General features: G+C 43.4%; 2 protein-coding genes across 2 annotated transcripts; both read right to left on the bottom strand.

Moving 5' to 3' along the window:
* Nucleotides 1-1,295: 1,295 nt before the first annotated feature.
* LOC140280142 (uncharacterized) lies at nt 1,296-5,800 on the bottom strand. Its single transcript, XM_072375425.1, has 5 exons — nt 5,570-5,800; nt 5,013-5,245; nt 4,607-4,897; nt 4,427-4,533; nt 1,296-3,374 (listed from the first exon to the last, which is right to left on the bottom strand). The coding sequence occupies exons 2-5, from the start codon at nt 5,093-5,095 to the stop codon at nt 3,151-3,153; spliced, it is 705 nt and encodes a 234-aa protein (XP_072231526.1). The 5' UTR covers nt 5,096-5,245; nt 5,570-5,800; the 3' UTR covers nt 1,296-3,150.
* Nucleotides 5,801-8,458: 2,658 nt separating this feature from the next.
* On the bottom strand, nt 8,459-25,149 carry LOC140280303 (uncharacterized). The gene is made up of 5 exons (XM_072375602.1): nt 25,084-25,149; nt 24,788-25,013; nt 16,994-17,036; nt 16,330-16,906; nt 8,459-13,699 (listed from the first exon to the last, which is right to left on the bottom strand). Exons 1-5 carry the CDS (start codon nt 25,147-25,149, stop codon nt 8,462-8,464), a joined length of 6,150 nt encoding a protein of 2,049 aa, XP_072231703.1. The 3' UTR covers nt 8,459-8,461.
* Nucleotides 25,150-26,218: the final 1,069 nt, after the last annotated feature.

Raw genomic sequence — 26,218 nt, 5'->3', positions numbered from 1 at the left:
TTCATTTACAGTACAAAGCTGTAACTTTCAGTAACAGTAGAAAGATGTTAATTTTACGGTAATTTGATGCTGCTGACAGATGTTTCCTGTTTTTTTGCAGGAAAACTTCTACCAGTGTCCTAACGTGACATTCTGCTGGTCATGTCTGTAGTTTCCAGCCTGTTTCTCTGTGATGGTCCTGAAGCTGAACAGTTTCTTTTCCCGCAGCTTGGCTCCTCCCTCTGGCTGCCTCAGCCTAGTTTTAAAAAAAAAACTGGAAGTGTACACGGATAGTTTTGGATATTTGGTCATATTAGTGTTTTGGACAAAGGGGGAATAAATAATAAATGGACAGGATCAGGAGGGGCCACTTAGCTAATAAAAGGTGAAGCCCAGAGACAAAGAATCAGATTGCCCCGAGGCTTTCTCCCTGCCCAAGTTTGGCCTGTTTTTCAGTGTTGGCTAAATAATTGCACCCTGCTTTAACTTTATTTTGGACTCCTGTTTTCTCCTGGTTGTATTTTGTTATAACAGAATACTATTTTTGAGAACTTCTGAGCTTTTTCTAACATGAACTTTAACATCTAACATCAACTTTACTGATATGCTGCAGCTGAAAATCATCAATACTCAAAGCTATGAGCTCGATTATCCCTGTGACCCACACTGATTCCAGAGTAAAATAACACTTCTCTCCTGGCCCATTTGGGCCCTCAGTGTTGGTGCTGAGGATCGGACGGCTGAGTTGCTCGGGTTACTGATGCAGCTGTTAGATGAGGACGGAAAGATTCATGTCAGATCCAGCTACAGGTGCTGCTTAGTCCGTAAATTCCTGCTCTGTCTGCTCTGCTCTGATTGGCTCTGATCAATTACCCGAAGCGATCAAAGCTGTAAAAGTGACGCCTGTTTCTGCCGTAATCGTCCTTCTTCGGTCTGAGAAGCGTTAAGGGACAGATGTTCTTCTTCTCCTGGAGTGAAATCTGATTCCTGAACGCCACACAGCTTTCTGATCTGAAGAACAGATTCCTGGAAACGTTCAGGTCTCTCATTGGCTGCTGAGATGTGTTTGGTCTGACGAAGGAACTTTCTATACTGTAAAAAAATCCGAAACATACATTAATATAGCGGCAACTTCACCTTAAAATACGGTAAAAAAAGCAGTAAAAAAATACACAGAAACTAGTAGATTTTACAGCAGCAGCAGTTCATTTATTTATTGTGCAACTTAAACCAGTGTACAGACTACGATAAACCTGAAGAAACTCTCCATTCATTTGTCTAAAGAAGAAGAAAAAACTTTTTAATGATTAATACGAAGGATCGCCCACGATGGAACAAAGTTATAAAGTTTACAAGCAAATATAAAGAATACAGGCTGAAAATCTGTGATATTACTGATGTAGTGTTAAAAAAGCTTGTTTGAATCAATTAAACCTTACTTTGACTTTTGGCTCATACTGGTTGCCATACATCCAACCATAATCTGTATCCTAGTGATTAAACTTTTAAACACCATGTAAAACCCATTTGAACCCATACCCATTCATTTTTAATGGACAGACATGTTGGGTTTCACCCATACCCATTCATTTTTAATGGACAGGTATGTTGGGTTTAACCCCTACACTTTAATTTTGAATAGAAAGACGTGTTGGGTTTCACCTATACCCATTCATTTTTAATGGACAGACATGTTGGGTTTCACCCATACCCATTCATTTTTAATGGTCAGGTGTGTTGAGTTTAACTCCTATCCATTCATTTTTAATTGGCAGGCGTGTTGGGTTTCACCCTTACCCATTCATTTTTAATTGGCAGGCGTGTTGGGTTTCACCCTTACCCATTCATTTTTAATTGGCAGGCGTGTTGGGTTTCACCCTTACCCATTAATTTTTAATGGACAGGCGTATTGAATTTAACTCCTATCCATTAATTTTTAATGGTCAGACGTGTTGGGTTTCACCCTTACCCATTCATTTTTAATGGACAGGCGTGCTGGGTTTAACTCCTATCCATTCATTTTTAATGGACATGCGTGCTGGGTTTAACTCCTATCCATTCATTTTTAATGGACAGGCGTGCTGGGTTTAACTCCTATCCATTCATTTTTAATGGACAGGCGTATTAGGTTTAACTCCTATCCATTCATTTTTAATGGACAGGCGTATTGGGTTTAACTCCTATCCATTCATTTTTAATGGACAGGCGTGCTGGGTTTAACTCCTATCCATTCATTTTTAATTGGCAGGCGTGTTGGGTTTAACTCCCATCCATTCATTTTTAATTGGCAGGCGTGCTGGGTTTCACCCTTACCCATTCATTTTTAATTGGCAGGAGTGTTGGGTTTAACTCCTATCCATTAATTTTTAATGGTCAGGCGTGTTGGGTTTCACCCTTACCCATTCATTTTTAATTGGCAGGAGTGTTGGGTTTCACCCATACCCATTCATTTTTAATGGACAGGCGTATTGGGTTTAACCCCTATCCATTCATTTTTAATGGACAGGCGTGTTGGGTTTCACCCTTACCCATTCATTCTTAATTGGCAGGCGTGTTGGGTTTCACCCTTACCCATTCATTTTTAATGGACAGGCGTATTGGGTTTCACCCTTACCCATTCATTTTTAATTGGCAGGCGTGTTGGGTTTCACCCTTACCCATTCATTTTTAATGGACAGGCGTATTGGGTTTAACTCCTATCCATTAATTTTTAATGGTCAGGCATATTGGGTTTAACTCCTATCCATTCATTTTTAATGGACAGGCGTGTTGGGTTTCACCCTTACCCATTCATTTTTAATGGACAGGCGTATTGGGTTTAACTCCTATCCATTAATTTTTAATGGACAGGCGTGCTGGGTTTAACTCCTATCCATTAATTTTTAATGGACATGCGTGCTGGGTTTAACTCCTATCCATTCATTTTTAATGGACAGGCGTGCTGGGTTTAACTCCTATCCATTCATTTTTAATGGACAGGCGTGCTGGGTTTAACTCCTATCCATTCATTTTTAATGGACAGGCGTATTGGGTTTAACTCCTATCCATTAATTTTTAATGGACAGGCGTATTGGGTTTAACTCCTACCCATTCATTTTTAATTGTCAGGTGTGTCCAGCTGTTTGACTGCGGCTGCACATAAAAAGCGCTTTAACCGGTCAGATGTTGTTTTCATAATCGTTTTGGTCTCAGCACATCCAGGAGTTCGTGATATTCTGCTGTATTCTTGGAGTAGAGTTGGACTTCATGCCACTGCAGAAGACTTTCTGCTGCCCTTCCGTTTATGACTCCCATCTTGTGGTATTCATTCACCAACAGGTGGTCTCCAATTCTGTGGTACTCCCTGGTCGCTTCTCTGGACAAAATATCAGGTCCTTTGTTGCATCGAGTGATACCTGGAGAATTCATGTTCAAAGAAAGCAGAATTAGTTTCATGTCAAATCAACCTCTTGTTGCCATCACCCTGACAGATGTTAAACATAATGACCTCATGGTTGGGAGTGTTACTGATGATTACTAAAACATGTTTTTATCTGGATGAAGATGAAATGAATTGTGATGAAGTCAGTTTCACGATTTTCATTCTTGTGGTAAACAATTTGTAAATATTCAATAACAACTAAAAACAAGTGAGGTAAATCTATCAAACAAAAACCTATAAATATCTCAGTCATGCAGGATATGATGAGGGCCGATGGTCTTCTCCCATAGTGTCACTGAGCAGACCATCTTCTAAGGTGCAGCATCCACCCAGCTGGGTCCTTCCTATTCAGCCAGAGCCTCTGATGGCTCTGTGCTGCCTCACTGGATGTTGCCATGATGGTCTGGTGTAGGACTATCGACTCACAATAGCTGTATACAATAGCTACAGCAAAACAATAAGAATGAACAATTATTTAAAAAAAAAAAAACGCTATTAGGCCCTGGAGCTAAAGATGTCGTTGCCCTCTTTACTGTGTTCTCCCTCCACTTTGGAGGGCTCTCTCATCTGTTTCTGTGGCTGCTCATTTGGTGGTCCAGCTGATGAAATACCTGTCTGAATGTCTCTTTCTCCATCAACATGTGTTCCGTATAGATGTCCTTTCAGCTCTGACTGTGATACTGTATCCCCAAGATTTCCACTCTTTTCTGTTGTGAAGAGTCATTCCATTTATACAAAGGCTTCCATCAGAAATACTGACTGTTTCACAGCTTTACTGGAGAACAAAGATTCACTAGTTGCCTCTTTAGGGTTTAATTTGCCTCACATAGTTTCTTTAGTTGTCTCAACTCTCGGTTCAGGTGTTCCCCATCGAGGCCTGATTCCCAGAGATGCTGCCTTCCTGTCTTTGTACCTTATTCCTTGTACTTCACCAGTGAGAAACCACTTAGCAGCTGCTGTGCAGCAAGCTGTCATGTTGGCATTTACACATGTTCATCAGCAACTTTAAATCACTTCTTAACACACCTGCATCCCTTCTGAGAGACTGGGACATCTCTGGATTGGCCACAATCATCGACATCTTCATCAGTTTAACTTCATCTCCACTCAGAAGAACTTCAGCGAGCTTTGTCCTGGAAACAGCAAGAAAAGAAACTATTCAGAGAGAGAACATTTCAGTTCAACCCAGAAGAGGATTACTCTTACCTGACTTTATTGGACTCCCTGCTGTTGCCCGTGGTCAGGGCCAGTTTGTGGTGTTGTGTAAGAACCTCTCTGCACAGCCCACGGTTTCCTTTTCCATCAATCATTGAATAAAGTCCTGCATGATCCTTTCTCAGCTTTTCTTTTAGGACTTTGTTCTCAGGCCTGTCCAACATTTTCTGAGCCTTCTGAAAGGTATTTATAGGTGGGATGTGGTCTGCATTCACAGGGGAGCTGTTGTTGTTATCGCTGTTGATGTTTGTAGATCCATTTGCCTTCCGGACCCCTTTTACACTTTGGAAAAAACAGCATTGACATGATAAGTTTACGGTGTGCGATGTATTGGAAATTTGTTTAGAAAAGCTGTATGTTTAACACATAAAATGTTGCTCAATTAAAATGAATTTACTCGATAAACTTTCCAATCAAACCAAGATTGTAGGTTTTGATAATAGAGAGATCTTTTTCAGGTAAATCTTCCATCGTAGACATGTTCAGTCTGTCTTTAAACAGTTCTTTGGCCTCATGTTGTGTCTTCCTTCCTCCTCCAGCGATGGTATATTTTAGAGGTGACTTGTTTGTTTCCTCATAACCTCTCTGCAGCTTCAGAACCGCTGCATATCTGGACTTGTCCTGTTGGAGCTGAGAGACGATAAAAGATTAGGTGCTTCCAACTCTGGTAGTAAGACTGAAACATGACAGGATACAGTACAGTAGCTTGTCTTTTTATGACAGACATTTGTCCTAAAACACAGCTCTTCCTTTCATTAAATAGTACGGATGCCTCTGTATGTAGCCTGTTTGTACATGTGAGTGTTTGAATGTTTTTGAGAGATGGACACAAACAAAGCAATCAATCCATGTTTCTTTCAGATTACAAATGTGTTATTTCTTGAAGAATTATTGGTATCTTACAAATAAAGAAACCTTAACATTTCACTCATATTAAGTGTATTAAGAACTCACAGAATGTTTGACTTCGTTACGAAGGATCACCGCCTCCTGTTTCAGATCAGCTGAGTTCCTACGGGTTGCCTGGGCAACAGCATGATACAGGCAGTTCTGACCCTCTGAATACACCGGAACCACAGAACCATCTCGTCTGACAATTTCAAAGTGTCCACTGTAGGGGCTCTGTTCACCCCTGATCCGTTTCGTGAGCTTTGAGAGGAATCCTTCTGTCCTACAAACAGAAAACAAACACAAATGGAAACTTGTAGATGTAAAATAGAAGAAATGTTCAGTGCCCCGATATAATATACACGTGGTACCAGGGATATTTCAGTACAGCTGACAGGAAAACATGTTGCCATTTTACCTTCCAGGAAACCACAATTGTAAACATCCCTCCTTCATCTATCAATGTTCTGTTCATTATCCGGGTCATAGGGGCAACGGTTCTGTAAGCAGAGATCCCCAAACCTCCCTCTCTCCAGCCTCCTCCTGCAGACTGGGGACACGGAGCTGTTTCAAGCCGGCTGAGATGTTGTTTCTCCAGCAGGTCTAGGGTCTGCCCCAAGGTCTTATCGTCCAAGAAGAAGGAAGATGGGATGCATGAACCACCTCAACTGGCTCTTTTTGGTGCAGTGAGGCGACTACTCTGAGCCCCTCCTGAAAATAACCATATTGGCTGCTGAAGGTTGGTTTAATAAAGCTACAAGACCATATCATCTACCAAAAAACAGCGATCCAACCCGAGGCTGACAAAACAGAAAATCCTTCGGTCCTTGGCTCCACCAAGAAATTAGAACTGACAATCTGACAGTCTGCTGGATTCTTCTCTCTGGCACCCTGGAATGAACTTTCGCAGGGAGGCTGAGAAGTGTACACCCCTCTATAGTTGGAATGCACCCTATGAAGCAGCTGCATGAGTTTCCTCATCTGCAGAGGGGTGCTGGGCCCAACCTTAGAGATAGAGGGAGGAGCTCCACCATCCGGAGGGAGCTTGGAGTAGAGCCGCTGCTCCTCCACATAGAAAGGAGTCGGCTGAGGTGGTTCATCTGGTTAGGATGCCTCCTGGTAGTATCCCTTTGGAGTTTTTTCAGGCATGTCCAACTGGGAGAAGGCCCCAGGGCAGACCTAGAATTCCCTGGAGGGATTTTATATCCCATCTAGCCTAGAAATACTTAGGGTTCCCCAGGAGGAACTGGAGAGTGTCATAGGGTAGAGGGATGCCTGGTTTTTATTCTGGACCTGTTGCCTCCGTGACCCGACCTCGAATAAGATAATAAATGGATGGAACAACCTATGCAACATAACTCTTGGCCTGTCGGTACCTGTCAGCTATCACACAGTGGGTTTACATGATGAGATTAGCTCGATTATAGCTATAGTTGGGTTATACTCCTTATCTGAGGGTAATTATCCTTGGATATATGGCGGTGAATAAATGGAATCACTGGCACAAAGCATGTCATACCCCGGTACGATAGGTGGCGCTGTCCCCATTTCAGCTATCGCTAACAGAGCCACTTCCTGTTGACGTCTTCACTGCCAAACACAACAAACTCAGGCATTCGAGAAAGATGGCGAACGCAGAGCGAGATGAAGCTGTGTCCCTCTCCCTCTGTGATGAGCTGGTTATGGCACAGACGATGCCCAACGGCGCATTCTCCATCGCGTTGTTTCTTTCTTTCTGACGACAACAACAGGAATATCGTCTCCTTCCACTTCCGGGTGACGATCGGGGGAAAAAATCTGGAGCATGCGCAAAACGCTCGATCCGATCCACTGTCGTCTCGTTTGGATCGAGTTATCTCGGGGTCTTAATTCGATCACGAGTAACCCGATCCGATTCGATTTCTTGTCAGATTAAGGTGTCGACATGAGCTGAATAACTCAATCTTATTGTAATTTAGTCATTAATCCGATCCGATGGCCCTCATGTAACCGCACTGACAGAGTATTGTAACCTAACAAAGTTCTGTACGCATCCTTTTTCAGGCTGGCAGCTTCCTTCACCTGAGGTGTCCATCATTAGGTTCTGGGCTTGCATCTATGACAAGCAGCAATTGCCTTACGTCCACATTTCCATACTCCCTCAGCAATGGATGCCCAAAACAAGGCTCAGTTATATATAATGACCCTTGTTTCCTTTAGAATGAAGGAGAGGCTCTCCCAGAGATGGGAGCTGAGAATCTGCTGGACTGGGCCCTCTGCCAAATGTTCCAACCACACTCACTAAATGCTTGGATGCACTGAGCCTTTCCGGCACCCTCTCCTGCCGCCTGATCCAACTCACCATGAGGTGATAAGTTAACAGCTCTGCTCCTCTCTTCACTTAAGTATCCAAGACATAGTCACAGGTCTGATGATATGATTACAAAATCCAGGTGCACTGATGAACACCCCTATACTCCAGTATGGTGTGTCTCATGGACCACACATGACTAGCACATGCTATTGTAACTGCATGATATCCAGGCGGTTCGGTCCCCTTTAAAAAGTGCTGTGTTAAAGTAAACTGAACTAAATGAAGGTGTGAAAATTCAGCATTGCCAGCCCAATCGACCCAGAGTCCCCTGGACTATCCTGGTGCGAAAGTGCCCTTGGAAAACCAAAGTTGACTGTGATAAATGAGCATCGCAGCACTGCTAAGGGAGATGTATACATTTAGAGCTGGTTAAACCAGATAACCTGAAAATAACCAGAATATGTTCTACTTATTTCGTAGTAGAGATCCGGGTATGTTTGGTGCCTTGTGGATTACACATAATAATAATAATAATAATAATAATAAGTATGTGTAATCTATATCAATTGAACATTTTGATTCAATGGGGAGAAGAAGAATAACAAACACTATAAATAAAACAGGCCTTGGCACCACTTTCGGTGCTTGGGTAAAAAAAGTGTTACTCACTGTTGTGGAGTTTCCCGATCTTTCTTCAGTTGAAGCATGATATCACCTGCAGAACTGTCCTTTCCTGGATAATAATCCTCTGAAAGTTTGTTCCCGTGTTTGTCCACCACCATCAGTCTGATGCCTTTTCCTTGAAGAGAGCCACTTTGGGTGAGGACATGGATGTCCAAAGCTGTAGCAGGCCGGTTAACATCAGAGATCTCCTCAATATAACAGTCCAAGTCATTCCTGTCACCCTCTGATAGGGACTCACATGGACCTTGGATGGCCTTGTTTACATGGTGCTTATACAGCTGGTTGTCAAAGAAACTTTGGGTATCAGTCCTACCAAGTAAATTGCTGACAGCACTACCAGCAGCGTTGTTTATTTTAGTCATGCAGGCTCTGGTCATGAAGGAGGTCATGTGCCTGGAACAAGCCTCGACAAATGAGTTGGAAACGCTTTCTGATATGATGTTGATGAGCTCTTTTTTAAGACGTACCACATCTGATAACTGGTGTCTTCCATCCTGGTCGTATTTTTCATGTGGTAGATCATTCAGGGTTTGTAACAACTGAGGGATAAAGGTGTTATTGATGACGTCCTCTGTGGGAAAGGAATTCTTTATTTGTGTACAAAGCGTGATGTATTTAGCCGACTCCAAACACTTCATGGCCATCTGCAACCCTTTCTGTTTCTCTACATGTTGTGTTATAGCTCCACAGGCCTCTGAAAGTCTATCAAGAACCTTCATAACCATGGTACAATCCACCATGAGGTCAGGAATAATGCATGTTGTCATCATATTCACTGACTGAAGCATCTCTTCCTCACATCCCCTGTCGATTCTGAAGTCATCAAACCCTTGTTTTATGGCAGTCTTTGGTATTCCTGAGCAAATGAAGTCTGTGAGAACCGTATCCAGGCGAACGTTAGCTCTTATCAATAAAAACACTTTGTCCTTGAAGGCAGTTCTCAGAACTTTTTTGAAAAAAGCCTCCATTCCCTTGTCAACGGCATAGTTTAGAGCTGTGACACATCCTTGCTTCACCAGTTCCTGACCAGTGTACTTTGCTGCATGTTTAAAACACTGTTTAACGGTGATGGCAGAGCAACTCTTAGCCCCGGTGACCAGGCCTTTTGTCCCTCGACCCACAGCACTCACAGCTTTCTTCAGTCTGCTGAATCCACCAAAGACCAGAGACACTCCGATGCTGATAGCTTTGGATATCGCCCACTCGGCCCAGTCAAAGCTCCCCTGTATCATGCCTTTGATCCCATGAATCATGTCAGACACTCCCTCACTGATCAGTCCAAGTCCAAACTGACTGGCGCTGCCACATGACAAAGTACAAACAAGAACACCTGCTGCTACCTGCAGAACACCAAGACAAAAACAAATCAGAGCATCAAGGGAGAACTCAGGCTTCTTTTTAACCTCGAAGACCATGCAGAGGCCAAACTCATGGAGGACCATCAGTTCCTTAGTGGTGATGGGATCTTGGTCTCTTGATAGACTGTAGACACTGGAATCCTCTGTTATTGCCTCACCTTTGCTTTTTTTAATCTGTTCGAGAGTTTTCAAGGCACTTTCAATGTATCCTTTCCAAGCTTTGAAGACACTCATCCTGGCTTTCATCTGGCTCTGCAGGTTGCTGTCTTTGTGGTGGGGTGCAAAGTCTTTGGTCACTGAGAAGTTACAAAACATCATTGTGTTGGTTGTTTCTGACAGATATACATCCACTGCAGTCGTTGCTTCCTCCAATAACCTCTTTGCCTCAGTTATGTAGTTCTTCTGCCTCAGGTTGACTGTGATGTAAGCCTGGTTATAAAGCGCCACAGCACTGTAGAAAGGATCACACTCTGCAGCACTCTGCCAATAGCATAAAGCTCCATAGTCACTTTCCTTTTTGTTGATTTGGTGCATGGCGGTTCTGCTTTTCGCCAGTTCGATGTAGTCATAGAAATTGCTGCTACTCCCCTTCAGGAGGAGCTCAGCAGTCTTCTTTAAGTCTTTCACGAGGTCTTCTCTCAGTGTGGTGATATCACGCTCACCGATGTGCTCTTCATGGAAGATGAGCCACAAAGCCCACGATTCTTTCAAAGCATTGAGTGCAGTTTGATAATCAAACTTTTTACGATGGACTTTAAAACACTGTGGAACATCTTTTAGCCTCATTGACGTGAGGTCACTCCTCTCCGTTTGTGTGTAATTCTTGTCAAAGTCACAGAGAAATTTACAAAATCTGGAGAACAGATATTCCTTTGCTTCAATTTCAAACAGCTCATTTCTCTCCATGCCATCTAAACGGCTGACCTCGTAGTGCTCTCTGAGCTGTCTCATGGTTTCCACTGAATGGCCTTGGTATACTGGTACGAGATGGCGCTGGTTGAGTACCATCTGCACCATACCTGGGTTTCCTTTCCGGGCAGTGCGCCCAAAGACCTGTCTCTCCACACGCTGACTTCCAGGGAAGTACGTGAGAAGCACAAAGAGTCCTCCTCGCTCGTTTACTGCCTGCTGAACATGTATGTCCGTCCCACGGCCTCCAAGGTTTGTAGCAATGATGATGTTTCCCTGGCCGAACGACTGTTTCTCGATGTTGTGCTTTGCACTGATTGTGTACATGGTGATCTGGTCAGGGGATCTTTCTTGGCCTTGCATTTGAGTCTTCAGCTCATCTGCAGTCTTGACATCCTCAGAAATGACCAGGACAACCTGCCCCCTGTCTGCTGCTCTCCATGCAGTTTCACAGATCACCTGGATCCACTCAGTATTTCCTCCTCTCACCTGAACTGCTGGCAGCTCTACAAGCTTTTTATGGCGGTGAGCTGGAATGACATAACACGCTGTTTTATATTGCCGTTCTAGAAAGGCTTTCTCAGCTTCGCTCCCTAATGTCCCAGAGACACCATAAATGCCTTGCCCACTGAGGTACCTCTTAAAGAAGTGAACATTCGACATGTAATTTGTCACGTTGGACAGCTGTGAAACTGCCAGCTGGTGCTTCATCTCCAGGAACTGTTGCAGGCCGTCCCCCCAGCGCTTGTTTTTCTCCAGCACTCCACTGGCCTGAAAGTCCACTGGAATTATGGCATCATACTGATGATTCTCAGCCCCACTGAAACCAGCTGTGTCAGCTTCAGCGGACTTGTCAATCATGTACTCTCTTCCTGGAGTCATTCTGATGGCTTTTAAGGCATTCTCAGCAAAAACTGTCAACTGGTTCCCAACGTATTCCTTCAAGAAAGACGGAATCACAATAAACCCCTCAGATTCCTTCATTGACTGTAAAGAACATTCACTGGAATATTTAATGCGAGATTTTAATTTGTCAACAGTTGCCTCAATGAGGGATTTCTCAGACATGATTTCACAGGCCCGACCACTCTGTAGTAGAAGCATGCTGACATCATGATCTCTGTGAGAGCTTTCCTTCCTGTACAGTTTGGCTTTGTTATTGACGAGTGAGTAACAATCTACAGCCACGCTGTCATCTGCTGTTCTCTGAAGTTCCCTGAGTAACTCGTACTGCTCTTTAGGTCCAATCTTGGCCATGATGTTTTCAGTGGCCTTCCACCTGTCGTCCTCAGAGCCGTCCTTCTCCGTTTGAGTTTGACTCAGTGCTTTGTTCAGTTCATCCATGTCCTCCTGTGGATAAAACCCCAGCTTGGTACCCAGAGTCAGTATGTCATTTTCTGAAAAATCCTCAGATTCTGAACCCATCGCAGCTTGCTTCATAGTCTTGTGAAAGTGTTGGATCCTGGTTGCCCACTGGATCTCCCCAGTTTCAAACATCTCTATTGGGCGGCAGGCGGACATCATGGCCCAGATGCTTGACAGGACTTGTTCCACGTGCCTCAAGCTGCTGGATTGGTGTGACAGGAAGGTCACTTGAACTCCACTGTCCAGCGTCATGTAGTCCACTTCATCCACAATCACACATTCAAACTTCCTCTTCCCTCGAGTAGTTTTCTTCTCAAACTCTTGTCTCAGTATATCTGCTGCAAACGTGCTGACGGTCCCGTAAACCACTTGAGTCTCATACGCCTTCTCAAGCAGTTTATCCTGATTCTCAAAAGAGCTTTTGTTCTGATGTTGTGGAGGCACAGGGGATGATGTCACACCAAACATGGCATAAAGATTTTCCCACTCTTCTTCATCACGAATTGCAAGCAAAGGAGAGCTTGTCACAATGTCCACCGCTGTGCCTCGTGTTGCCTGGATGGTCGCAAACATGGCTAAAATACAAGTCTTTCCTTCTCCAGTTCCAATTTCCAGGAGACAACCTTTTTTATCCTGAAACTGTGGCAGCAGCAGTAAAAGCAACGATGCAAGCTGAGTCAGTCTGGGGAAGTAGCCTTGGACCTTTTCACCTCCCGCAGTGGTGAATGTGGTACATTTCTTTACAGCTATGCACAGCACAATCAGGACTTTCTTCAGAGTATCAGTGTTAGGCTTAGCAAAATCAAGTGAAACTGTCATTCTTTTCCATTTTTCAATCATCTTTGCAGTAATGTTCACTCCCCTCTGTTTGGGAAGTTCATCTTCAACATATCTCAGAATATCTTCCAGCTGGGACAGGATGTGCTCTGGGTAGTTCTTGTCCAGCATTTCACTCAAGAGGGCGTCACCATCTTTGTCCGACTCAGATGATACGCAGTCTTGCATGTAGGCTACAGGATCTCTGTGATTCAGTGCAGAGAGAGCCAGGAGGCAGCTCAGCCTGTAGGTGCACACTTTGTGGAGGATCTGTGTGACTTGGTCCTGATCTATGCTTCGGGACATTCCCATGAAAAGCTTGATTTCTTTTGGTGTCCAGATGTTATTGAACAGGATTTGACTGAGGCTCTCCTTCCCTGCTTTGGGCAGCTGTGAATTCATATCAAGAACATTTATTAACACTTTTCTGGCCAATGTTGGATTGGTAACTTGAAGCTGATCTTGCAAACTCAGGAGGAATTCAATCTTCTTGTCTTGTCCATCCTCAAAATCTGAGTCACCCTCCACTGTAACCTTCACCACCGCCTCCAGAACACCGAACCTCTCAGTCAGAGACAGCTCCACATATCCAGTTGCCTGGTCCAAAGCCCACTGTGTCCAAATGGGGATCTTGTGTTCTCTGAAATGATTTAATATCAGCTCATTTTGGAGAGTCTTCATCCTGTCTTCCAGGTCTGTCTTTACATTTTCATTCTCCGTGATTTGGTACTTTGTCAAAAGTTCTTCAAACTTCTCCTCCACATCACCCAGCTGCATTAAAGGAGATGAAAAGACTCGATTAAATTATGAGCAAAAATACATGCAGAATTTCTCTACCAAACCAACATCCCTACAAGAGACCTGGGACCCCGTAAAAAGTTAGTTAAATAGGAAGTCTTTACATGGAGAATGAAACTTCCTCGGATTGTACCAGCTCTGATACATCTGATGACTACTTCACTGGCCTTGGGCACATTTCCAACTGCATTCAATGAGGCTTGGGTAAAGTCAGGTTGAGAACTATTGACTAGTTTAGCTATTTCTGCTTCTATTTAAGGTTTAAGGTCAAAAGAGGTGCTTTCAAAATTGTGGACTTCCTCTCACAGAATATCCTCCTTGTATGACTGTGATACTGACTCTTAGACTGACTCCACTGAAACAACTGTGTTGTCTGAGATTTGCTCCTAAAATCAGCTGAGCTGCAGCTGACTCCTTCACGTTTTGTCAGATCTCTCCAATTTTGACATGAAATCAAACAATCTTACTGCCAGTTCTCTGTAAGAAGGACATCTCAGGCATGGCACACAGTTAGTTTGAAACATGGCTCATGGAAATTCTTTCAGACCGTCATGGCAAAGAAAAACGTTCATATCCTATGCCCCGAGGTTCTCTTCCAGGATCCTTTCCCTGTGCAGTATACACCACCTCCTTGGCTTTGTCATACATTCTTATTGCTACTTGAATCACTGCTATGCAGATGATACCCAACAGTGACACCTCTAACATCCTAACATCACATATACTGTTGTGACTTTCGGTGGACGTTCAATTTACCTAATATGCTACACTCAATAGTTAAAGATGAGAAGTCACAAACAATCAAAGATGAGACAGATTCAGCTGGTTTGTGGTCCAATGATGGTTTATTGCAGAGTCACAATATGACCATGCATGAGAAGTAGCCCGGGCTAAGTCTGAAGTCTCTTCTGAAAGTTCCCCTCTTTTATACAATCTGGGCCTGAGGCCCCTCCTTTCATATGGCGTATTTTCCCCAATTTTCCACCATTATGTCTTATCTACTATGTTTACCCGAGGCTGGGCCCTTTGTCCTGTCTTTTTTAAAACCTTTTTATTCACATAATAGTCCCTCCTACTACTCCTGACCTTTCCCCTACATCCATATCTCCTGTTTACCATCTTTGCACTTAGCGTGAACCTGGACATATGGCGCCCTGTTATCGCACCTGCATTCATTACTGATTGACTCAGAGCTACACATTGGTTTTTTCCATAGCATTACTGATTGACTCAGAGCTACACATTGGTTTTTTCCATAGCATTACTGATTGACTCAGAGCTACACATTGGTTTTTTCCATAGCATTAATGATTGACTCAGAGCTACACATTGTTTTTTTCCATAGCATTACTGATTGACTCAGAGCTAGACATTGTTTTTTTCCATAGCATTACTGATTGACTCAGAGCTACACATTGGTTTTTTCCATAGCATTACTGATTGACTCAGAGCTACACATTGGTTTTTTCCATAGCATTACTGATTGACTCAGAGCTAGACATTGGTTTTTTCCATAGCATTAATGATTGACTCAGAGCTAGACATTGTTTTTTTCCATAGCATTACTGATTGACTCAGAGCTACACATTGTTTTTTTCCATAGCATTACTGATTGACTCAGAGCTACACATTGGTTTTTTCCATAGCATTAATGATTGACTCAGAGCTACACATTGGTTTTTTCCATAGCATTACTGATTGACTCAGAGCTACACATTGTTTTTTTCCATAGCATTACTGATTGACTCAGAGCTAGACATTGTTTTTTTCCATAGCATTACTGATTGACTCAGAGCTACACATTGGTTTTTTCCATAGCATTACTGATTGACTCAGAGCTACACATTGGTTTTTTCCATAGCATTACTGATTGACTCAGAGCTAGACATTGGTTTTTTCCATAGCATTACTGATTGACTCAGAGCTACACATTGGTTTTTTCCATAGCATTAATGATTGACTCAGAGCTACACATTGGTTTTTTCCATAGCATTACTGATTGACTCAGAGCTACACATTGGTTTTTTCCATAGCATTACTGATTGACTCAGAGCTAGACATTGGTTTTTTCCATAGCATTAATGATTGACTCAGAGCTACACATTGTTTTTTTCCATAGCATTAATGATTGACTCAGAGCTACACATTGTTTTTTTCCATAGCATTAATGATTGACTCAGAGCTACACATTGTTTTTTTCCATAGCATTACTGATTGACTCAGAGCTACACATTGGTTTTTTCCATAGCATTACTGATTGACTCAGAGCTACACACTGGTTTTTTCCATAGCATTACTGATTGACTCAGAGCTACACACTGGTTTTTTCCATAGTATTACTGATTGACTCAGAGCTACACATTGGTTTTTTCCATAGTATTACATTCGGGGATTGTTAGATATCCTGGTAACCAGACACTACAGTACCCTTCACCCTCTTTAATTGTACTCTGTATTTAAATCCATTTAAAATGATTTAGCTCTTAATGTGCAGACCTGTATTTCTTCCCCCACTGAAGCAGATCTTTGGATAGAGTCTCCTAAGCAACTCAATGTAAATATGAAAAATATGATTTTCCCAGGAATCCCCAGTTAAAACCAACCTCATCCCTCTCTATGTGAGCTGCATGATCTTCCACCATCTGGTGCAGAACTTGGCTGTGCTGCAGGTGGAGCCCTCGTGCTTTGAGATGTTGCTGCTCCTGAAGCCTTTCCTTAGCTTGGGAGAGCTTTCTTCTGGAGGCCTCATTCTCCTCCTCAATCTGGTTCAGTCTTTCCTGTTCTAGTCTTAACCATTCTAGTCTTTCCTGTTCTAGTCTTTCCTGTTCTTGTCTTAACCATTCTAGTCTTTCCTGTTCTAGTCTTTCCCATTCTACTCTAACTTGTTCTTGTCTTTGCCGTTCTAGTCTTTCCTGTTCTAGTCTTTCCCGTTCTACTCTAACTTGTTCTTGTCTTTGCCGTTCTAGTCTTTCCCACTCTAGTCTTTGCCGTTCTAGTCTTTGCCGTTCTAGTCTTTGCCGTTCTAGTCTTTGCCGTTCTAGTCTTTCCTGTTCTAGTCTTTCCTGTTCTAGTCTTTCCTGTTCACGTCTCTGCTGCTCAATCTGCTCTTGAATCCTCCTCATGCGCTCGAGCTCCGCCTGGCGCCTCTTCTCTTCTTCTTCTCTCCTGCGTTGCTCCTCTCTTCTACGTCTCTCTCGTTGTTTCTCCTCTTCAATCTGCTCTTGGATCTTCCTCTGTCTTTCTTCTTCTCTCTTGCGTTGCTCCTCCTGTTGGCGTCTCTTCTTTTCTTGTTTTTCTTCTTCAATTCTTCCTGTAAAAAGAATGTAACAAACTAAAATTTGCTGTTTTATTCTGTCATGCTATATCCATGCTATAGCATCTTTTTCTTTAAAAGCCTGATGTGAGGACAGAAGGACACCACAGAAGGATTTTTCAGTATAGATCATATACAGGCACTTTCAGGATTTTTCTTACTTTAGTCTTCATTGTTATGGCCTAAAAACACAAATTTGGCTTGGGGGAAGTTATCTCTGATTAGTACAATTGCTGGAGGTTTTCTGAGGAGATTTTTTTTCCCACCAAATCAGTTCCAGGGCTGGTTTGGAACCGGGTTTTCTGGTAATAGCAAGACCACTAATTTTCCCACTATTCTGAACACATCAACCAGGCTGGATAGCGTAGTGGTATGATTGCCACCTTCCATGTGGGAGACATAGGTTCAAATCTCCTGCATCAAAGGTACTACCTCCAGTAGGGGTCCTTAGGCAAGACGCCCTTACCCTGACTGCCTACCTGTAAGTCGCTTTGGATAAAAGTGTCTGCTAAATGCATAAACACAACTGGGCCTTATAACAAGTTCATTTTATTATCATTTTTTTCATTTCATATTTTAAACAGGATCTTGATAGAAATTACATAAATGTCTTCAGTAGACGTTTCTGCTATTAACAGGTTATTTTTGAATTTTTACTGTGACTTAAAAATCTATTGAAACAGCTGTTTGTCCCAAAGGAGGCATGACCTGTTGCACCGATCAAAATGTCTTCAGAAATGTTTTAGTTTGTCCTGTTATTGACGTGATGCTGTCATCGCCTGGCAGTCTGGCTGATTGAAAGCCCACAGATGCAGCGGACGTAACGCACCCCAGACTCGTATTCGAATGTCATTTTTGAGCAATTTTGACAGCCCTAATGCAAACGCAACAACGTAACTGACGTACACGTGACATTAATGACGTGGCTCCCCTTAGCACCCCGAGCTATGGAAAAGCAAACTGGATCTCAGCTGGTTCGCAAGTTGAACGAGTTGTGAACCAGCACCAGCACTGGTCCCGAACCAGCTCTGGAACTGATTTGGTGGAAAAGTGGCATAGTTTCCGCTGGTCAGGAAGATTTAACCCAGAAACGAAGGAGGAACTTTGATAAATACGCTGTGTTTTCAAGCATGACAGCAGCTCAAATCCAGCTGTACACATTAAAACCAGACTGGGATCCAGAATATGAAAGTGAGCAGAAACCACCACAAAGATTACAGCAGGACATGCCTGTTTAATACGCTCATTACCCGCAGCTGTGCAACATTATGGATTCTGTCAGTTCATCACTGCTGCATGTTTTTCTTTGTCCTCCCTTGTTAAAAGGAGCTGATGTGGGAAGGGTGGTAAAATGCCAACTGAGGAGTAGAAAAGGTGTTTACACACTCCTCTGTTGTCACCTGAGGCAAAGCTGCTAATGGCTTATCTTTGGACACAGTACATGAAGGCATTAAGGGCGGGAAATGCAAAGTATGGCTGTCTGGGGCGCCTGACCCTCTCGGGTATTGGGGCCTGGCGGGGTCGGTGTTTACTCGCGGCAGTAAGTTTCACCCGAATTTACCAAGAAGTTAGCATTCCAGTCTGTCATGACCGGTATCGTTGTAAAGCTCTGACTCTCCTGCGCAATGATATAAATAACCCAAATAATTGCACTTCCTTTCTATCAGCAACCAATCGTGAATGTCTACAGGCGGATTTATAGCTAATGACAAACTCTCATTGGCTCCTGCTCGTTTCTGCTAACGTGATTCGCTCAGAAGCATCACTTGGTACACTCTGACACTTCCGTGTGTAGCTTCCAAAAAAAAATGCCCCTAACACCGCAACTTTCAAAGAAAAGAAAGCAACAATTGCCCTTTGCAAGATGCAATAAAAGAAAATCTATTAGATTAGCCGATGAACCATCGGGAAGCAGCACATCTGACCGTAAACTGCTGTTAGTTATTACTGAGGGCCTGAACATTTGTTCTGTTTTTGAGCAATTGTTTCCAATACAAATGTATTAAATTCCCCTATTTAAATCTTTAAATGCCGTTTTCTCAAAATCATTTTTTTATATTTTTCCATTATCACTATCTCAGCCTATGTAGCACCTACTCACACCAAACACCTTTCCAGTTATACACCTAGCGGTATTCTGAAGGTATTTACGGAAGGATTTCTTAATAAACCATTCCTGGCCTGATTTATGTGACATTATAATAAAAAAGATGGCCGAAATTGATGTTTTTAAGGTATGATGGTGACAGTATATTTTATTTCCTAGGTAATGAAAGCAGATCTCTTGAAATCCTTTTGTGATTTTCTTTTCATCTGGTATGTAAACAAAATGAAAAAAGAGTTTTGTACCTGGCTTTATCATATGTTCAGCTCTATCGACTGGAAATATATGCAAATGTGTGCATATTTAATGAGATAATGCCTAATTTGCATAATTAAACATACAAATTAAAAGAAACTTGAGTAAATAATCAACTGAGGAAGTTTCATGGTGATATCTATTATTTTAAAATGTTACCCTATTCACCTGTAGAGCCTCACCTTAAGTATTGTAACAAAAATAAATGAATAAGCAGTTGATGGGCATCAAGGGGAGCTTTACATTCATAAAGCTTCCCTTGGCAAAGCAAATCTGTTTGGCATAAAAGGTTTTCAGATTAAAATTCTGCTGCCTTGATGCTGGACAGGTTCACATTTACAGTTCTTAATGTATTCAAATGTCAGTAAGACCATCAGAAACATGTACAAATGTTTCTATATTTTAATGACATAATCTGTAAAAGTATAGAAAAATTCATTTGTAAATGAAAAGATTGAATTAAAACTGGACATATTTTCCAAAGCTTCTGCTAAAGTGTGGCTGCTTAGAGAGAGGAAGCAAATCCTTTTATATGTTCTTATTTTGGGGGGATATTTCTGTCATTCCACACCATAGATTTTACTCATCTGAAGTAAAAAAGAGATAAAACATTTATATACTTGTAGCAGATGGCACAATGGGGTGGCCTCTGAACTCAAGGCTGTGACCCTATAAAAGGGGAAGTGTCACTTTCCTAGACAGTTTCCTGTTGGGTGGTGCTGCTGGACCCACAGCAGTTTGGGGAACTTCCCATTTCTTTGGGATCGGGTAAAGATGTTTCTGTGATGATTTTTCATATATGCCGGTTGCATATTTAAAAAAAGGGAATGAGATCATTCCCCAAGTGGAGGAGTTCAAGTATCTCTGGGTCTTGTTCACAGTGAGGGACGAACAGAACGTGAAATTGACCGCGGATCGGTGCGGCGTCTGCAGTGTTGCTCTGCACCGACCCGTCGCTGTGAAGAAGGAGCTGAGCCAGAAGGCGAAGCTCTCTATTTACCGGTTCCCATCCTCACCTATAGTCACGAGTTCTGGGTAGTGACCGAAAGAACGAGATCGCGAATACAAGCGGCCGAAATGTGTTTCCTCCGCAGGGTGCCTGGGCCTCCCTTAGAGATAGAGTGAGAAGCTCAGTCATCCGGGAGGGGCTCGGAGTAGAACCGCTGCTCCTCCGCATTGACAGGAGTCAGATGAGGTGGCATCTGGTTAGGATGCCCCCTGGACGCCTCCCTGGTGAGGTGTTCCGGGCCCGTCCCACTGGGAGGAGACCCGGGGAAGACCCAGGACACGTTGGAGAGACTATGTCTCTCGGCTGGCCTGGGAACGCCTCGGGGTCCCCCCGGAAGAGCTGGAGGAAGTGGCCGGGGACAGGGACATCTGGGTTGGATGATGGATGGATGATGGATGGATGGAAGGATGATGGATGATGGATGGATGGAAGGATGGATGGATGATGGATGGAAGGATGATGGATGATGGATGGATGGATGGATGATGGATGGATGGATGAGGGATGGATGATGGAAGGATGATGGATGATGGATGGATGGATGAGGGATGGATGGATGATGGAAGGATGATGGATGATGGATGGATGGATGAGGGATGGATGGATGATGGATGGATGATGGATGGATGGAAGGATGATGGATGATGGATGATGGATGATGGATGGATGGATGAGGGATGGATGGATGATGGATGGATGGATGAGGGATGATGGATGATGGATGGATGATGGATGGATGATGGATGGATGATGGATGGATGGATGGATGGATGGATGGATGATGCATGGATGATTGATGGATGGATGAATGGATGGATGGATGGATGATGGATGGCTGGATGGATGGATGGATGGATGATGGAAGGATGATGGATGATGGATGATGGATGGATGGATGGATGAGGGATGGATTGATGATGGATGGATGGATGAGGGATGGATGGATGATGGAAGGATGATGGATGATGGATGGATGGATGGATGATGGATGGATGGATGGATGAGGGATGGATGATGGATGGATGATGGATGGATGGAAGGATGGATGAGGGATGGATGATGGATGGATGGATGAGGGATGGATGGATGATGGATGGATGATGGATGATGGATGGATGATGGATGGATGATGGATGGATGATGGATGGATGGATGGATGGATGGATGGATGATGCATGGATGATTGATGGATGGATGAATGGATGGATGGATGGATGATGGATGGCTGGATGGATGGATGGATGGATGATGGAAGGATGATGGATGATGGATGATGGATGGATGGATGGATGAGGGATGGATGGATGATGGATGGATGGATGAGGGATGGATGGATGATGGAAGGATGATGGATGATGGATGGATGGATGGATGATGGATGGATGGATGGATGAGGGATGGATGATGGATGGATGATGGATGATGGATGGATGGATGAGGGATGGATGATGGATGGATGGATGAGGGATGGATGGATGATGGATGGATGATGGATGATGGATGGCTGGATGGATGGATGGATGGATGAGGGATGGATGGATGATGGATGGATGATGGATGGATGGAAGGATGATGGATGATGGATGGATGGATGAGGGATGGATGATGGATGGATGGATGATGGATGGATGATGGATGATGGAGGATGGATGGATGGATGGATGGATGAGGGATGGATGGATGATGGATGGATGATGGATGGATGGAAGGATGATGGATGGATGGATGAGGGATGGATGGATGATGGATGATGGATGGATGATTGATGGATGGATGATGGATGGATGATGGATGATGGATGGATGATGGATGATGGATGATGGATGGATGATGGATGATTGATGGATGGATGGATGGATGATTGATGGATGGATGAATGGATGGATGGATGGATGAATGGATGGATGGATGGATGGATGATGGATGGCATATTTTAAAGTACTTTGCATGGCAGGATGAGAGGCGCTGATCCAAGCAGAAAATGAATGAATGAATGACACAACCACCGCCGGACTTTAGCAGGGGCTTACCGGGGCTCTAGCCCAGGGCCCCGGCGCTTTGGGGGCCCCAGATGCTGTTTGGTATTTTTGTGAATGGTAAATGGACTGTACTTGTAAAGCGCTTTTCTAGTCTAACTGACCACTCAAAGCGCTTCTAACACCACATGCCACATTCATCCATTCACACACACTCATACAGCGCGTCTTAAGTCTATACATAACTACGTGCTTTCTAACCATTCATACACCGCGGCGGACGTAACCATGACCACGGATAATGCGTACAGTACTGATCCTGCGCATTGGGGCAAAAGTGGGGGGAAAGTGAAGTCCGCGCGGGCTTACTGGGCTGAGCGAGGACCGGGGAGCTGTCAAAATATGAATGCTAGCTTTCACGCATCGGAACGGGTGTACAAACATCAGAAGCGGCTCTTTTCCGGATCGCACTTTAAACGCAAGCTCGGAAATGGTGAGTACATCCAAAGACAGTGGCTGATTTACTCTCCATCCACCGGAACTGTGTTTTGCTTTGCGTGTCGCATTTTCAGCGATGCTAAAAGTCAGTCATGCTTTGAAACGGGTTTCAGTGACTGGAAGCACGCATCCGAACGCATGAAACGCATGAAAACAGCGAGCATCACAGAAAAGCAATGCTGACATATTATTACAGTTGCAACAGAACTGCAGAAACAATTTGAGTCGGAGTGTGCATATTGGAGAAAGTGTTGAGAAGAGTTGCGTCTGTTGTCAAGTTTTTGGCAGAGAGAGGTCTGGCTCTTAGAGGATCCAGTGACATCTTTGGCCGAACTGATAATGGGAATTATCTGGGTATTCTGGAATTAATCAGCGAGTTTGATCCCTTTCTGAAGTCTCACATAGAGAAATGTGGAAATGCAGTGATGTGAGTTTATTCAGCTGATGGGGGATCGTGTTTTATCAGAAGTAGTCATCCATCCATCCATTTTCTATACCGACAGTCCGTTAATCGGGTAGCGGGTGGGCTGGAGCCTATCCCAGCAGTCATCGGGCGAAAGGCGGGGTACACCCTGGACAGGTCGCCAGTCCATCACAGGGCCACATAGAAACGAGACAAACAACCATGCACGCTCACACTCACTCCTACGGACAATTTGGAGTCACCAATTAACCTAACATGCATGTTTTGGATGGTGGGAGGAAGCCAGAGTACCTGGAGAGAACCCACGCATACACGGGGAGAAACTCCACACAGAAAGGCCCCAGGCAGGGCAGAAGTAGTCAGTGAAGTAAAAATGGCGAAATACTTCTCAATCACTGTTGACTCCACGCCAAATGTGGCACATGTTGATCAGCTTACATTTGTGTTGAGATATGTGTCACCTGAAGAACACTCTCAGGAATGCTTTCTGAAGTTTCTACCCATTGAAAGTACTGGGGAAGCTTTATGTGAGTCTGTACTCACTGAGTTTTGATACCTTTATTTCCACTTGTGAAGAGCTTGCAATGCTGGGTTATTTCTTGCTTTGTAAAAGTATATTTGAGAGTTGCACTTTCTTGCACTAAATGTTTTATAGTTTGTGTTGAAGTTCATGCAACAAAAGCAGCAATTCAAGGATTTTATTTTGTGATGCCGACAGCATATTCTAGCACATTTGAGGGTTGTTTGTAGTTTGTGACAAATGGCTTATTAAATGGCCATTTATGGCTTATTATCTTGTGAAGTATCTGCTGCTTGTCATCTGTACCAAAACACACACACACACACACACACACACATATATATATATATATATATATATATATAAAACCATGATAAAGGAGGGGCCCGCACATTGGCTCAATCCCAGGGGCCCACATCTTCCTAAATCCGCCCCTGGACACAACAGGTATGTTGAGTATGAATTAAAATGAATTAAAATTCTTTGCTTGTGGTCATTTTACTTTCTTGCATTGCAGTCATCATCCCGCTGAACGCTGTCCTTTTTTTTAGTTTTGATTTTGTTGTGTGTAGTTCGTCCGTTCCTGGTCCATCTTATTTCCCCCTGTATGCTACAGCTGTAAGAGCGGACTAACTACCGTCATTTTGTTTGTTATCGGGTACTTTCCTTACATTTCTCGGTACTTTCTGCAGTGCTCTGGGTAGACAACCTGACTTTGTGTGAACTAAAGGGTTTGTTGGTCTTAATTTGCTGCGTGATTTAAGCGGCTTTGACCGCCGCGTGAATCATTCACAGCTTGTAATGTGTCAGAGTTTATGTTGGGTCGGATTAGATATGTATTTAATAAATGTTGTTATTGTTAATTACAACACAATCCTGCTACTTGAGTTCAGAGCGCCACCCCATGGTGCCACCTGCTATATTCTGACAATCAGTTCCTTTATTTTCTGATTCACACTTACCAAAGTGGGGGCAGCGGTCGACTACCTGACGAGAAGAATTGTTGACCAGTTCAAAATATTCACGGTTGCTGCTCTCTCTTAAGGTGAACGAATCACCACGACCCCAGAAGTGGAGGTCCCAGTCTGAGTGACCTTCATATCGAAAGTACAGCTGGTGATTGTAGACGAACGATTCAGAGTATTCTCTCGTGCTGTTTCTGTACAGCGTACAAACGTCCTGATCAAACTAGGAAAGAGGAAGAGAAATGAATGAATGATTCTACACAGAAGTGAAGCTCTCCTTAGATAAAACTTACCTGTCTTCCACTGTCAAAGATCCAGTTATAAGGAGTTGTGTTAGTCACTGAGCCTCCGTTCCCCATGATTCAGGCTCAGGAAGATGAACAACAGTCAGGAACTGATCAGCTGCTCAGGCTGGGATCTGATCTCATTCATGGATTTCATCGGTGTGCGCGTCTGCAGGGAAACATCCACCTGTAACCTGAAGAGGAACCTCCTCCACACTGCCTCCGACAGGCTGAGGTCAGCAGCTGAATCTACAGGAAAACTGAAACACAGACTATTTAAGGACGTCACAATGATGCCGACTGTGTGGCGACCTCCTGTGGGGGAGCCGGGGAGTGCACGTGATCACTGCCGCTGCTCTCAGGCACATGAAGACATGTCAGCCTTTATAGCACCTCTCAGCAGAAAAAACAGCCAAATTGGATTAAACATCAGCTGTTGTTTACAGCTGCTGAACAACATCTGGAAACATGCAGCAGAACTGCTCCCTGTGTTCCACACTGTGAGTGTAACAGGAACTTCTGTCACACAGAAAGTTCACTCGTAGGTCAAGTCTAAGGAGCGGAAACAAGGCCTGAACTCATGCTTTGTTTCAGAGAGTTGGAGCTCCATCAGCCTGGGTTCAGATTTATTTTCACACCATGTTTCACCTCAAAGGAGAGAAGGCTTTTAGTTTGGTGTCTGTAAAGATGAAAACTGCTCATTCTGAGGCACAGAGAACAGCTCTTCTCATCTGACAGGATTCTACTGTCAGGAAAACATATTTCTGATTATCATGTCCCTGCTAACATATTTACTGTAAAACACCAGAAGCTTCCAAAGTTTCCAAACTCATTTTAAACCTTTAGTATCAGTTAAATTTCCAAACTTCTGAAGTCACCAAGGAGACTTAAGTCTGTCCACTTCCAAAAATCTGTAATAAAACACAGATTAATATTCAGTTCTCCTCAAAACCACCAAAACATGCAAAAACTTTTATACTTTTACTGTTGTTATTTATGAAAAAAAAAAAACAGAAAAATGTAGTTTAAAAAAAATAAAAAAGCCATGTTGGACACACCAAAGATTGGCCAGGATACTGACTTTGGTGCAGTTTAGTTCATCTGTAGCTTCAGATGTTAAACTTACTGCCATCTTTAGTCATAA

Source organism: Leuresthes tenuis, unplaced genomic scaffold (genome assembly GCF_036924035.1).
Source record: "Leuresthes tenuis unplaced genomic scaffold, fLeuTen1.0.hap1 SCAF_21, whole genome shotgun sequence".
Taxonomy (NCBI): Eukaryota; Metazoa; Chordata; class Actinopteri; order Atheriniformes; family Atherinopsidae; genus Leuresthes; species Leuresthes tenuis.
This window is presented reverse-complemented; position numbering and strand designations above follow the sequence as displayed.